General features: G+C 39.8%; 1 protein-coding gene across 1 annotated transcript; it reads right to left on the bottom strand.

Annotated features, from left to right (window-relative positions):
* Window positions 1-6445: 6445 nt before the first annotated feature.
* LOC114619476 (protein NipSnap homolog 1) lies at window positions 6446-7745 on the bottom strand. The gene has a single exon (XM_028765316.1). The coding sequence runs from the start codon at window positions 7743-7745 to the stop codon at window positions 6891-6893; it is 855 nt and encodes a 284-aa protein (XP_028621149.1). The 3' UTR covers window positions 6446-6890.
* Window positions 7746-15958: the final 8213 nt, after the last annotated feature.

The raw sequence follows: 15958 nt of genomic DNA, 5'->3' as shown, positions 1-15958 counted from the left end.
ATTTGCTCAAGAGATCTACTATGTAATGTAGTATTGAGAGATAATAATATTGTATACAATTCTTGAAGAGTGCTAAAAATAGAAACTGTAGCACATCCAAAAAACTGAACAAATACATGAGATAATATGTTCATTAATGAGCCACATTTAATGATATATATATATCTTAAAATATGTTGTACAGTAAATACACACTGTTTTATATTTTATCAGAATGTCTTAACTGATAAGTTTTAAGTACACATATACAATTAAAAGTGAGTAATCCTAGCCAGACCTATGTTCTACCATCCAACTCCAGCTCTTCTGAACTTATCTAATGGCCATGATGTTTAAGACTGTGCCCTGTTCTTAAACATTTTGAAGAAAACACATCACACTTTTAGCATGAAGCTCACCTCCAGAACAGTGTGATTCAGAGATCCAGGTACTTCCTGTCATGTAACTGCATCATAACATGGCCAGCCATATGAACTGTAAAGAGAGCTATGTTTTAAGGCCAAGTCTAGAAATTCCTTCTGCTGATATTCCATTGGCATGAAATGGCTACATGTTCCTTACCCAACAATGAAAAGGATAAGAATTGTGGTTTCCCAGGAGATTTGGGGACAGGGGAAATTGCTTAGCAACTCCACAGTCTCTGAAGTATTTTTATTCACTTGACTTTCAGTTCATGTGGTCTGCAACAACCTTACCAATCTCTCAACATACTGCCAAAAATAACTATACTTTTGTAAGTAGATTTTAATACATTAATAAAAGTAATCCTGCCAAATTTCCTTGACATTATGATAAGACTATTCTTTAGTCTGTTCCTTGCAAAAAAATAAATTCTTAGGAGATTATCATTATTTTAATAGAAGAGTTAATTCCTTTCCAAATGCAATCTTATCAACTTCTCAGTGAAGGCCCATGGCCATTCTGTGGCTAATCTGTGAAGCAATGTCCCTCAGCTGCCACTCAAGTCAGAAACAAAGAAGCTAGAGGAAAGTAAAATAGGAGTAGCTAGAAAACATGAGAGAGGAGAAAAATGTGAAAGTTTTTAGATATCCAATGAAGGAGAACAAAATTCTGACTGGTAGATAGTGAGAACATACATCATCAATGTGGGATATTTCTAAAGTCCGAAACCAGGCAGGACAGAAGTAAAACACTTAGTAGACTGTAAATACAACCTGGTAAAAGTAGTTCTACTTAATCATGGCTTGTGTTGGTTTATTAGAGCAGAGCCCCCCAGCAAATGATTTGGTTTCTAATCCCAAACATACACAAATCTGGGATGCTCTGACAGGTAGCATGCTTCCCTGCTTAACAGCACTTAGTTTTCCTTCTCCTGCCTGTTATCAAAAGAAAGCATCTGAAACACTACTACTGCTTGTGCAGAATTCTAGCCCATGCCTTCATATTAAGTACCCACTGTGAGTCCAAAACATGAGATCAAACGAAGCCACTGGTGCAATCTCTGTCCTCAAGTCATCTTTCAACTGATGTTGGGAGTGAAATATTGGATAAAAGGACCATGCCACAAGTCAAAACACGCATGTATAAAACTAAATGCATAAGTTCATTAGAGTGGGTCTCTTATGGTCTCTCAACTTCAATGTTCTCATAGGAAAAGTGAAATACCCAATCAGTATTGCACATCTCTGTGTGATGCCGAGGATCTAGGATATTGTGTTTTCTGCTTGACAAAACTGTAATTTAAATTTTCAGAATCCTAAGTAGGTATAATAGGACCAAATGAGCTTACCAAAGAGGAAATGAGAATTCATGCTAAAAATAGCAGAATCTGCCCTGTTGTTTGGTAGCTTGTCTTTTTCATCTGTTTTCAAAAGCCTAGCACCTATTTAAAGCACATCCAAAAACAATCTTTCCCAAGCCTCAAAACCTCCAAACATGAAAAAAGTAAATTGGTTCCTACAGGTGTGACTTTAGTCACTGACATTCTGTGCAGGTCATGGTGATCCTGAGCTTCAAGTGGATGACTCAGGGGCTCTTGTTAACCTAGCATGATGACCCCATGTAGGTAGGAGGCTTTTTCATACAATGAGAAAACATTGATAAACATAATATTATATTAATATAATATATAATTATATTAATATATAATATAATATATTATATGTTAATATATAATATATTATATGTGCTCAAATAATATTGTCAAGAGAGCTCTTTACTTTGCAGTCAGCAGACCCAAGGTTAAATTCTCTGTGTACTACATGTGATCTCCCTGAGCTTCAAACCTCAACCTATGTATTAGATAACAGATATTTGATACCATTTTCGGAGATAACATATATGGAACAGTTCCAACACTGTAGACACTCAAAGAACGTGACTTGTATTCATTTGTTACACAGTTGCTTTAACAGAAGAGGAACCAATGGGTCATGACTAACACTGAAGCTTTTCATTTAGTGAGAAAGATGGGAGGCAACCTGAACCTCAGCTATCTGGATCCCACGGGGGAAGGGAACATGCTCCAGCTAAGAAAACACAAGAAAGAAAGGCAGATAGGAAGGGAGTAAACAGTATCTTAGAAGATAGAAAAGGAGGCAAGCCTCATCTAAGTCAGGTTTCATTAGGAGCAGAGGAAGGGGAAGCTGTGTCTGGTCATATGCCAGGCATTTTCTATTTATCTCATTTCTAGCTCACAGTGATCCAAAGAGGTAAAGTATCATGAGCTCTATTTTATAGAGTTGGAAAAATGAAGCTGAGAGGCTAAAAGAATTAACCAAGTTTGAGTCCATGTAACCTGTACATGACATGGACTTTAAAAGTCAATCTGCCCTGATGTTTTACACTCTCTGTTATCCTCACTCTCCCAATAACATTCTCATTGCACAACATTCCCCACTCCTGATTCTGATCAGAGTTTGAAGGGGTGCTACAGTGTGATTTATTATAGCTCCACCTCTGAGGATGTTATGGAATAAAGCTGTCATGACTGTCCCAGGAGTATGATTGCTTGGGTCAAAGTTCTTCTACCTCAGCTTTCTGCACTCTTTAGCAAAAGGTAAATATTTATAATTGAGAAGATGCTGCCTAATTATCCATGACTTAGTCACAAAATTTCCTTAAATTTGTAAGCAAATCCCACACATCCCCCCTACGCACACCATTAATTTTGTTACAACCAGTATGACTCCATTTTAAAGAATGTAATTCACTTGATAATGAGCTTGCCTTATAAAATTTTGAACTGTGCAGAAAACATTTCCTTACTTTACAGAGATAGGTCAGAAAAGTCAGACCATAATGCATAATGAAAACTGTATTTAAATGTTTAGCAAAGTTGAAAATGTGGGCATATGCTTAGTTTCTCAATAACAGGTTGATTTTCTTAGAAGCAAACCTTGAAGTGAAGTCTCCTTGACCTTAAAGCTTCTTCCTTCTGCTTTCTGCAAGTCTGACCCTGAGAGCTGTAACCTGATGGTCAATGACATTATTTTTAGTCAAGGAAACCGCCTTTCAGTCACAAGGAGTTCTTTTGTATTACAGCTTTACAGAAAATGCATGTGCATATGAAGGCTGAAGAATGTACTTAAATAAAGGTCACACTATTTTCAAAGTCAAGAGTGTACTATTCCAGTATATACATTTTGAACTTTGCTAAGTTTCTTTTCTGGATATGCAGAACCAATTCCAAAGTCAACTTAGAAAACTTCAGTATCAAAATCAAAGAAAAACAGGTATGGCTCTTATAGGTTCTTTCAAGAGCCTGTTTTGTTCGAATGGTAAGCACAACTTCTGAGAGATCCCTAGAAGCTGAATATGTCATTAGCTCTTGAGGGGAACACAAAGATTAACATGAAAATCAGTCCTGCCCTTGGTCAAGCTCCTAGTGTGACCCTAAGGAAACAGAAGACAGCATCTGCATAGTTAATCAGTATCAGTGTGTGAGGGTTGTCTGGGTTTGCCTTCCAAGTCCATCATTTCCATCTGCCAACTCTTCCTTTATTCTGACTTGTGAGAACAATCATGGTTGCTAGGAGGCGCCCCTGGGATTGTTCACAGTGGTGAGTAGGTAGGAATGGGATTGTGTGGGCGGGCGGGGCTATGCGTGGAAAAAAACTCAAGGCTATAAAGCAATTCCACAAGGAAATGTGGAAGATACAGAAGGGCGAGGCAGTGGAGAAAAATAGACAAGGAAAGACTTAAAAAAAAGTCAGCACTGAGAGATACTCTAATCTACTTTGTGAAGTCAAGATTGCAAGCAAAAATAAAAATTCATTTAATAGTTTTGTAATATCTCTCTTGGTTGTTGCATTATCTTCATAATCACATTTTCTCCCAAATAAAGAACCATGTGAGTTCTAGCCCTTCCTGAGTTACCCAGAAATGTGGCTAAGAAATCTGATAACTTGTGGCAAAGTATCGTAAGAATGTAGGCACTGGATACTTTTTGGTATGCATTATTTGAAGAATGACACTGAACCAAGTAAAAGAGATGTGGTTGGTTCGTAGACCACATTTGGGATCTGTTCTGAATTCTGGGTAGACAGACTTTTCCTTTGGAGGGAGAAGTGTGATGTAACTTGGGAAAAATAGATGCTAACAGTATGTGACAGTCATGGTCAGAGGCCACAGTAAGTAGGAGGGTGAGGGAACTTCCGGGAGCATAGGGGACTGAGGAGGCAGGTTCAACAGCAAATCCATGTCAGAAAGCATCAGTTTGGATGGGCAGATGCAACCTGGAGCCTAAGGACCACAAGGTGTACTCATATCAGCAGCTGTTAGAGACAGTGCTACTGGGCATGGAAAGCAGGTGGGCTTTTAAGCAAATCTACATCTTGTCTGTGTCAGATTTCTAAGTAATTGAATGTGTACATTTTGAGATTGGAGTTTGTAGTTTTGAGCACATGGGCTTCAGATTGCAAAGAGGAAACACAATCAGAAAAATATAGAAAGAAGAATTTTGTTCACTGACAGACAAATGAGCTGGCCTGCAGACATGGACACAACTAAAGCAATATATCAGGAACATTTCAGTAATTTTAAAAGAGTATTTTAAGTATGAATATATACTTCAGAAAGGGGCACTGAAAATCAACATTGGAAATGACAAATTTGTTCAATCCCTTAATTTTACATTACGTTTTAATAGTGATTTTGTAAGAATATCTATGGAAAACATGTAACAGTGTGCTCTGTTAATGGATTAGATTTTTCTAAGTGTTTTTTATAGAAAATTCATGATAATTTATTTCTCTAAGAACAATGAATCCCTTGCAAAGAATAACACAAGGAAACTGCAGGCAATACTGACAACTAAAACCATGTACTTAAACATTTTTATTCCATAAGAGAAATTCTATAGCAAATGCTATATATCAAACTTTAAAAACACTATTAAACAGGATGATAAATAACTGACCTTGTTAATTACAAAGAACTCATATAAAGAGATAGGAAAATAAAAGACAAATAGCCTAAGAGGAAAATATGAAACCTTGTGGTCAAGGTATTTACAGACGGTTGAATTTTTAGTCACCTTGCAGAAAGAGCCTGCTGCTGAATGTCAGGCCAGGAAGGGCAGGAAGGAGGGGCTGTAACTAGCCAGGAATGTCTTCCTTCTGTGACTGACAGGCTGTATAGTGTCCGGCAAATCCATGGCCCCAACATTTCTTTTTATCCCATTTCCAGTGCTACAGAAATCTGCCACATTGCCTATCTCTCTAATCAGGTACAGATGATCTGAACTCTGGGACTCAAACAAGTACTCTCTGATGCATCTTTCTACACTGTACCATTGTATGGATCCCTTCACCGTGTGGTGTGCATTGGCTTGCAGCAGCGTTTTGACAGTTGTGAACTGAATCACCAGTGGCTTGCCTGGTGGCTCTTTGTTTTTTTTTGTTTGTTTGTTTTTTTTTTTGTTTTTTTTTTTTGTTTTTTTTTACAGTAAATATTTAATTTTGGTTCCATCAACTATCCCAGTACCTTCTCCTGGTATGGTAGCAAAACCATGCTAAGCAGGGGCTCATGAGGTATGGGGGTCATTGAAGAGACCCCAGAATCACTGAACCCACTTCACAGACCTAGTGGTTCTGCAAAATGAGGGTTTGGCTGACAGAATGTCAAGTTGGGAAGGAATTCGAGATGGGACTGTAGGTCTCAGCCTGTACTTTTGCCTGTAAGAGGGAAGAAGAGCTGGAGCTTATTCAACTTTTAACCACATTGTGTAGGAAAACATGGATAAGCCTCTCCATCTGTCTAGGAGCAGGGTCCTCCCTTAAGATCCTCTGTCATCTCTGTTCTATCTTCCTAATTCTGTATTTCAAATTCTGAATCCTATGTGCCCACTTCTGAAGGGTTCCTGCTGCAAGCCTGTCTCATGTCCCCAAATCCTTCCCACTTCCAGCCTTTTCCCAGCCCTTTAAGTAGAATTCTGGATCTTCTCCTGACTTTGATGACTTCAGAGTTGATGGCAGTTCCAGGCTTTTTTTTTTCCTTAAAGGCTCAGGCTTGCTTTTTTAACAAGTAAACACCAGAGAGTTCCTGAGACCATACGTGGTCTGATATCCTTTCACACTATACTGCCTAACAGCTAGTCATGCTGGCTTTTATGCAACTAAGCCATGGCCACAGTGTGAGCTGGGAACTTGATGTTCTGGAGATGATGAATCTTAAGAGAAAAATGCATGAATGCTTAAAAGGTTGCTATTCTGCAGTTAGGGAAATTAAAAACTTCATCCAGCATGGGAGAGAGGTTGGCTGGGTATAGACAGATTAGGTTCTCAGAAAACGTCTTCTTTGTCTAAGCTGAACATCACTCATCAGAAGTCTTCCAGAGTTGTGAGAAAACTGTGCCAGCTGGCCTAGAAGCTCCTCTGTTCCAGGTTACTCCACAGGAGACAGGGAAGGAGGTGGAGGCAGTGCCAGCCTCACTGGAGAGGAGAAATCTTCAAAGGGATCATGATTCGTGACTCCATGTGTCGAACCAAGGGGACTGTGTAGTAGACATTTTCATCCCAGCCCCTTTTTCTCCAGGCTGCATTTCGAGTCTCCTCCCGAGACTGCAGATCTTTGTAGGCCCATAAGTGGTGGACCACATAGAGCTCTCCTATTTGTGAAAAGAAGCCTCCCACCGCCTCCTGGTTCTCCTGACGGTACTTGATGGCACGAGCCCAGTTGTTTCCCCATTCAATCATGGTTCCCGGCTTGAGCTTGTATGTCCTCAGCTCATAGATGTTGGGGCCAGCTCGAGGCTGTGGCTCATTCCAGAAGCTGAACTCCAGAAGCAACTTGTTTCTCCTTGACAGCAGCATCTTGCTCCGCTCCTTCCGGAACTCCAGGTACTCCTTGTTGGTTTTTAGCTTGTTCATGCAGTCCATGAGGGCCGGATAGCCACCTGAGAACCGCCATAGGTGTACTGCCTGGTCCTGCTCCCCGTACCACGTGTTCCAGTTGCCCACAAGTGAGCAGGGGTAGTCCTCATCCAGGTGCAGCTTGGGCAGTACAGCCTCCGTCAGACTGTTGTAGGTATCCAGACATTCGGGCTTCACGTTGTGAAACTGGATCTTGTAGAGATTACTAGTCTCCTTCTTAGACAGCAGAGTGGAGTGCGCGTCCTTCCGAGGATCCACCTTGTGAACAAAGAGGGAGCGGAACCAGCTGCCTTCACTGTCCTTGGAATAGGAGCGCACAGCACCCGCAGCCGCGAGGTCCCCAGCACGGGGTCCCGGCTTCATGAGCAGCCGCCGTGCCGCTGCAGAGATGATGCACAACCGCGGAGCCATGTTGGACCGGAGCAGGTTCGCCTGGTGGCTCTTTGAATGGCTCCCTAGTTATCAGAAGCATCCCTTCTGGATTTCTCTGTGTCACCAATGAATACTTTGTTTATCATGCCACACACCATAAAAGTTCATGTGGTATAATTTCTAAGAGAAATTGATGTATCTTTGTGTGTAGGCTTTCATCTGTGTAAATGCTGTGCCTGTGTGTGTGTGTATTTGGTTTTAGTAGTAGAACTAGCAAATTTTACACACTGGATGAGAGGTGTGATCCTCACCTGAAATCTGGCTCAATCTAACTATTATTATTTTGGCTATTTTTTTTTTTTAGTTTGAATTGGGCTCTAATACTTTCTTTGTTAGTTGTCTCAGTCAAACCATTATATATCATCACTTACAATGAACTTGGAAGGTTTAAAGTTATCAAAAGATCACAAGACCACAATTCTTTTTTTATATATAATTTATTTTTTCTCAAATCGTAATTCATTCACACAGGGGTTATAAACACAGAAAGGCAGGATGTGGGGAAGGGAATGACACTGGAGTGTGGGTGTTCAGGGGGAATATAGATATCTTCAGAACCGGGTATCGGCTGGGTGAAGGTTCAGGGGACAATTCACTATGACTCTGCCTATGACTCGCTTGTCCTTATCTAAGTTGGTGTTGTCTGCCCAGGATACCTATTTACAAGGTCTATGACTACTCAGGCTTGTAAGTTTCCACAAAAGCTGCCTGACTACATTAGCTTATAGCCATCTGTTTCAATGTTTTTCCACTGAGACCCAAGACTTGGTGTTAGTATACATGTATGACAGGCCTATTGCTGATTTTAGGCCTATGGCTGATTTTAGGCCTTCAGTGGGTAAGCAGGGCTGCCCCTGACATCTCCTCCCTTCTCTAAGTACAGAAGGGCTGTGGCAATTCTAAATTTGCGAAGGCAGGGATACAGGCCTGACGTCCAGTACTTGAAGGGGACCTAGTAATGGCTCTAGTCCCCCTGTCGTTGTCCAGTGAGGCATGAGGGCCATACCCATTCCGATGTCTTTTTCCTGGAGAGGGGATACTTTTGACATCAACCCCTATGCAGTCAGGATTGTCCCTCAGGGAACTCAGATAGATATTTTTATCTTTTATTTATATTCCCTTGCAGTGCTTAGCCTCGCAGCCTAAGCAAGAATTCAGATCGCCTGACAGAGGGGGTTCTGGGTGGCCCCTCTCTGCTTGGTCTAGGGGCAGAAATCCCCCCTTTTAGGTTGGGTGGAGATGAGTTTTGGAAACACCCTGCATAAAGTAACAACCTCATCTTGAGTCTCGTGGTCCTCCATAGCTAACTTATGATAATGTATCTGAGTAGGTTTTGCTACCAAATTATTTATCTGTTGTATCACAGAGTCCACCTATTTGAGAGCCAGGAACCAGCAGAAAAAAGCAAAAAGAACCCAAATGATGTTCCCAAGATGGGAGGAAATAGGGTTGACAACCTTGGAGAGGCTGAAAACCTATTCTTGTACCAGCATTCATCTGTCTCTTTCTCTCTTTGATTTTTCTTAGGGCCTTCACTACCTGTTTCATGCTCTCTTTAACCCTCCTTGTCTTGTCTATGTAAAGGCAACCTCCTTCTTTAAGAGCTGTACACAGTCAAGAGCTGTACACAGCCTTTTCTATTGTAATAGAGTAAATCAAGTCCAATAAGGATCTTTGCGATTTTAGGAGGTCTCTTCAGACAGCGAAACGAGGGATTTCTTCAGATTAGTGATGTCAATCTCTAGCTGTTTAATGTTCTTGTCAGTGGCCCTTCAAAGGTCTGAGTAGTGTAAGTTCAGAGGCCACCATCTGGGTTAGAACTTCTAACAGCAGACATCACGGGTGATTCATTTTTACCTGGGATGCTGCCTGAGTTAAAGCTCCTGGGAGTCTCTCTTTCTCTCGGTTTTCTGGGGTTGGGTACAGAGCTCTGTGACCTGCTCTATGCTTGGGCCCAGACCGGAAGTCAAAAGATCATAATTCAATGAAAGGATATGTCAAAGGTTTGTTTCACACAAAGCCACCTGCACAGCGATCTGCTTCGCTGCCCTGTGTGGACACTCTCAATCTCCATGTCTCTCTTCTCATCTACATACAAGATGAAAGAGCACTTTCAGCCTCTCTGGACCCCTGTATCTCTGACATGTGCAGCACGCTCTTACCACATACAGTTCGTAGTGATGACTGAATTCACAAGAAGCAGAGGGAAGAATGGGAGAGAAGACAACTTTTCTTTGGTTTATAATGTGGATAATCTTTGAAGAATTTCTCAAATCATTTCACAAGCTGTATCATCTTGCCCTTTTTTTTAAATCTCTTTTGGCACTGGAGTATCTATAGAAAATATCATTTGTTCTTTCTTAACATTCAAATATCTATTTAAAGGAAATCACCACACCTGCCTGGCTTTGGGCTCACTGTATAACCCATGGTGACGTGAAATTGCTTCATGTGTCCAGCTCCCAAGCTCTGGGATTACAGGGGTGCATGCATCTCCTTGCCAGTTCTAAAAAAAATGCTGGACATTAAACCCAGGGCATTTTTCATGCTAGGCAATCATTCTAGTGCTGAGCCACATACTAGGCCCTCTAATGTACAATTTAAGGATGAGAAAACCTAGGCTTAGAATTACTTAGTTCCTTCCCCAAAGAAACTCTGTTCTGATCAATTTAGCCATGTAATGATGACTCTGAGGGCTCAGCCTCCTTATTACATGACACTGGCTTCACTGCCCTCCAAGGACTTTTCTTAGGACACAGTTATCATACTTGGTACAAACCCACAAACCAGCTGTAATAAACAATGCCTGAATAAAGCATGATGTAATAGTAATCATTAATACTGAACCAACACCTAATTTGTGCCAGGAATTCTTACAGGAGCTTCCCAGTTTCCCTTACCAATCACATGACCTCCACAGTAATTTAATCTTTCTGTGCTTTTCTGTATCTTCCCAAAAACTACATAATTCCATCGGAATCCTATTCCAAGGGATATAAAGAGTTAATGCCAAGTCCACTGCTTGCAAACATAGCACAGTCCCCATAGCCCACACACCAGGGCCAATCATCTTTAGGCCTCTTGCTGCTGCTGTCTCTCCTATCAAACTATTCTAGTGTTTGTAAAAAAATAAATAAATAAAGTGTTCCAGATAAAACAATGTGTGCTGTGATCCGAAGCACCCAATACAAGGCTATGTGCTGTAACCATGGAGATTGTTTTATATTTTGTCTTTAAGAGATATAGTTTTTAAAAGCCTTCCCGTGAGGTCTGTATCCTTGACTAGTGCCGACAGTAGCTCCCCTTTTGTCTGTCTAATGAAATGCTTCTATTACACATCACCCCCAGCCCCTTCCCTTCTAGGCCAAACTCTCATTGTTTCCAGATTCGCTTTTGTTTTTCTTTTTTAGCCTCCTTCTTGTTTGACTGCCATATTCTGAATTTCATCTCAATTTACATTGCTGCTTCAAAGACCTGTGAGTAAATCCTACTAACAGTTCTCACACATCCAAGGATCATTTCACATTTCTTAAGTTTCTGAAGGCATACACCTCCATCAGTGTTTTCTCACATTCCTCTCCAGCACCATCCAGAATGTTCTCTTAGTCTCCACGGCAGCATGTAGCTTCTCCCTTACCTCCCATGTGACTTTTCCTTTCTGTGCTTGAATCTCTGTCTTCAAGTGATGCACCCTTTTCCTTGAAGCTCTCCAGGACATCATCATGGTCCTTAAATGTAAATATCTTCCCAATATCAAGATAAAACATCAGATTCCGAGTGTTTTGGCAAAATCTACAGTCCTAGTGCTCAGAAACAGGACTTGTTGCCCCATAACAAGATTTGGGGCAGCCTGGGCTATTTAGGCAAACCCTGAGTTAAAAATAAAAATTCAAATAAATTGGCATAGTACTGGTGACTCCAACAACACTTCGACCATCTGGCCAACTTTGTTGAATTTAGTTTCCTATGTGTCTCTACATTTCCATTTGTTAGACTTGATCACTATTTCTGGTGATGACATCTTTGAAGACAGAAACTTCTTCATCTCTATTTCCAAGGCATGATTAGCCTGTGTTGAGTGGACCAGGGAATGGAGAGCAACTGAACTTGTTTCATACAGATAAGCTTACACAGAGATATAAAAATTAATCCACATAGTCTTCCTCTAGAAGTTAGGAAGAACAGCTCCGTATCTGATGCTAACAAAGGAGAAAAAGGTGATGAACTTCCATTATTTATTGTTTATTACATAGGCCTACACTTAGCGCATGCTTGTGACTGAAATGGAGAAAAAAAATATTAGTTACACTCACAGCTATTACTTTAGGAGAGTATAAGCAACTTACAATCTGTCTCTATCAAATTACCAGGAAATACCTAATAAAAATTATATCATTTGTGTGAAATTTTGATATCAATAATTTAATTTTTAAATTGACCTTAATCAATGCTTTTATGTATGTGTGTTTTAATGGTTTTTCTACACTGAAGACCTTTGGTTCATATTACCTTCCCCCATCTCCACGTTTGAAGTTCTATACAATACAGGGATAGATAGCATGCCAACAGGAGCATATGTGCTGCTAAATCCAACATATGGGGAGAGGTGAAAGAGGAACTTTTTTAAATGATCAATTTATCATTTTTAGAAAATTTCAAGATGAGTCCTGGCACCTTGTTTTCAACACATATAAAAAGCAAGACTGCAAAGCTCTATGTGAAAGTGCTAAGGGGGGGGGGGGTCAAAGAAAGATGGACTGTGTGGGGTAGGGGCTGTCAAACTATAACGTCTTGATCAGGATAGTGCAGATTAGGGGAAACGTGGGACAGTGGACTAGGAGGCAGTAGTACTAGGTGGGGAGGCTTAATTCTGACCATGATGAAGTCATCCCTACAAGTTCTCCTTCCTTGTATGGATCACACACCACTGCGTTAATCCAGCTAGGCCTTTTGACAAATTCCCAGCCCAGCTCTGGTCATTGTCACCAAACCCACAAATGACCTAACTGACATGACTGGAGAAACCCTTTCCTTCTATCCACTGCCACTGCCTTTGAAGGCTGAAGTCTTGTTTGCGGATACACAAAATATGTCAAGGCTATTACTACACCCAGTGTTAATTTAATTAAGGGTTTTAATGAAGCAGAAAATTAATCAAAAGGTTGTCAGAGGAAAAATGTCAAAATCAGTCTTTACCAATTTCAACATACTGTTTCACGATCCTTCAGCTGCCTCTGGCAGCTTCCTTTATGAAAATAGGGAAACAGACTGGGTAGAATGGAAACAGAGTCTTTCAGAGTAGGACAAAGAAGTCAGTTGTCTTTGTCTGTAAGTAGTATTGTGGGTGTATTTCCATTCTGGCTGATAAGGAGGAATAATCCATGGCATTAGAAAGAACTGGAAGATTATGGAAGGATCTCTAATTAGTACAGGCTACGCCATTATCTTTTGTTCCTCCAGAAAGCCTTTCAGGACACTCTTTTAGTTTCCCATTCCCTTTGTCCCTGCCATATGCCATTTGGTAAAAATAACTATTTAATCATGTCCTTTGATTCCTACCTTTTAATAAAGACTGAACTATCGAGTACTTATTTCCAGATGCAGTAATGTTTTCATTGTTTAAATAAAGTTAGAATGTGAATTTGATATACTAAAATCTTTATAATTTAACATTGTTCTTAAATTTTCACAAACAGCTACAGCCACAGAACCACCATAAGAAAGCTATAAAGTAGTTCTATACTGCCAAGTTATTTCTCCTTGTCTCGCAATTCACCTTTATCCCCACCCTGTTATCCTTGACCGACACTGAGATTTTATTCTGCTCCTCTGCTTTCCTCTTTGACATATCATGTGCATAGACTCTCACATACATAGTCTTTGACGCTGACTATTCTCATTGAGCATAGCATACCTGATTTTCATTCATGCTGCTGCATGTGATATCTCTGGTGTTATTGCTGTATGATATTCTGCTGGGTGGAAATGCCATAATTCATTATTTCTTTATTATTACCTGTTTGTGACGATTACAAGTAAAGAGCTTTCTATATGAACATAGGTTTTAATACTTTAAGAGAGACCACTGGGCCATATGAAAACTGAAAGCAAGAATTGCTACGTAGTTTTTCAGAAAGCTTTAGTTTTTTTGTCATCCCACTCAAAATGGTTCTCACCAATACAAACCTATGTTTAGTTTCCATTTAAAAGCTTTATCTAGTCTGTGTACAGAAATATTGCATCGAGTACTTTGTATTTATATGTGTATATGTGTGTAATGTGTGTGCATATATCATGTGTGTGTGTGTGTTTGAGTACAGAGCGTGCATGTGAATGTCAGAAGACAACACTGGATGTAGCTCTTTACCTTCCACCTTGCTTAAGCCAAGGTCTCTTTGGTGTTTGCCTCTGTGTTTACTCCAAGGTATCTGTCCTATAAGCTTCTTTCCATTTTGCTGTAAAAACACTAGGACTATAGTTGGATGTGAGGACACATTGTTTTATATAGGTCCTAGAAATTATAATCCAGGTCCTCGTGTTGGTAAGCCAAGCATGTTGCCTGCCACTGAACCATCTCCCTGGCCCATTATTACTGTTTTAGCTTGTGTATCAATAGGGATTTTTAAAAATTATTTTATAACCATACATGTGCTGTGCTTATCTTAGGTTTTTCAGAATGTTAAAACAGAATATCATAGACAGAGTAGTGTGTAAACAACAGTTCTCTCACATTCTCAAACACTGAGCAGTTTGCATCTGAGTAGCCAGTAGGTATTTTGTCTGACAAGGGTATCACTATAACTTCACATAGTAAGGGCAAAGAAATTAACGATGTCAATTGGGTAGAATATTTTCCTATTTTACTTTGAGACTCTGAGAACAGATCTTACCACACACACACACAAAGAAGAGTGGAAAAAAGAGTCTTTGAGGTATGTTGGAAGGCCATTAATCTTATTCATGAGTGCTCCAGCCTCATAACCCAAACACCTCTCAAAGGCTTTACTTCCAAACGCTATCATGCTGGACATCTTCTATCAGATATAACATGTACTTAGAAGGTATATGAACATTCAATCTATATAATGCCTAGTGTTTTTTGTCCAATTTTGATACATTATGTTTTTTCCTGTGTTTTACTACACTAAACCCATAGGTACATTTGTCTTGGGGAAAAAACAACTTTAAATGCATTGTTACCCCCCTGGATTTTGTTGATATTCTCAATTAAGTTGAAAACCACCCTTTCAATTTCAGTTTTGTGGAGGATTTCTTTCAGGAATGGATGTCAAAGTGTGCTAAATGATTTATCTGTATTTCTTGAGGTAATATGATTTTATCTCTTTGTTTATATGAATTACATTCATTAATTGGGATATAATACTTTTAATATTCTTGGGATGGAAACCACTGGATTATTTTCGTTATCCTTACAAATTGTCTTCTAGATGGATGCATAAATTATCTAATTTATCTTGAAAACACGTTGCTAGTCTGTAGTTATCACAGTGTAGAACTTAAAAGTCTCCTCCCAACAGCCAAGTGTTGAAGGTTTGATTTCAGCTAATGGTGCTTTGAGGAACTGGTAGAACCTTTTAGAGGTATTGCTTAGAGGAAGGGAACAGTGTCTCCGTAAGTCATGCCCTTGTGAGGGGTGTCACAGCTGAAGTCTCTCCTCATCTCTTCCTTTGCTTCCTGATTATCATGAAGTGGACAGTTTGGTTAATGCATGCTCCCTGCCTAGATATTCTGGCTTGCCACAGTCTAATGCAATAGGACCAAATAAACATAAACTGGAAGCTGTAATCATAAACCAAAAGAAACTTTTCTTCTTTTCCTTTTCCATGTTTTCTTTGGTTGTGATATTTGAGGAGGATGCCGATTTTATTAGTCTGCAGTGGCCAAGGTTGCTTTACCTTTGTGGCCTTGTTGTATATTTGGATTTCTACTCTTTACAGTTGTCTCTCTCCTGGCTGTATAGCTAATGTGTTCTTTTTGTAGCTTCATAAAATATAATATTTTATCAGTGATTCAGAACTTAGGTCTAACATAGACATTGAAGTTATTTTTTCTCTTACTGCTGATTCCTTATCTCTCCAATTTAGATAAGCAGTATTTATTTTTATTTTTTATTCTTCTCTCATATATTACATCCAGACTTCAATTTCACCTCCTTCCCCTCCTTCCCCTCC

The sequence above is a fragment of the Grammomys surdaster genome, unplaced genomic scaffold (assembly GCF_004785775.1).
Source record: "Grammomys surdaster isolate TR1022 unplaced genomic scaffold, NIH_TR_1.0 150, whole genome shotgun sequence".
Classification (NCBI taxonomy): Eukaryota; Metazoa; Chordata; class Mammalia; order Rodentia; family Muridae; genus Grammomys; species Grammomys surdaster.
Note: the sequence above shows the minus strand (reverse complement) of the source record. Positions and strands in the feature narration are given on the sequence as shown.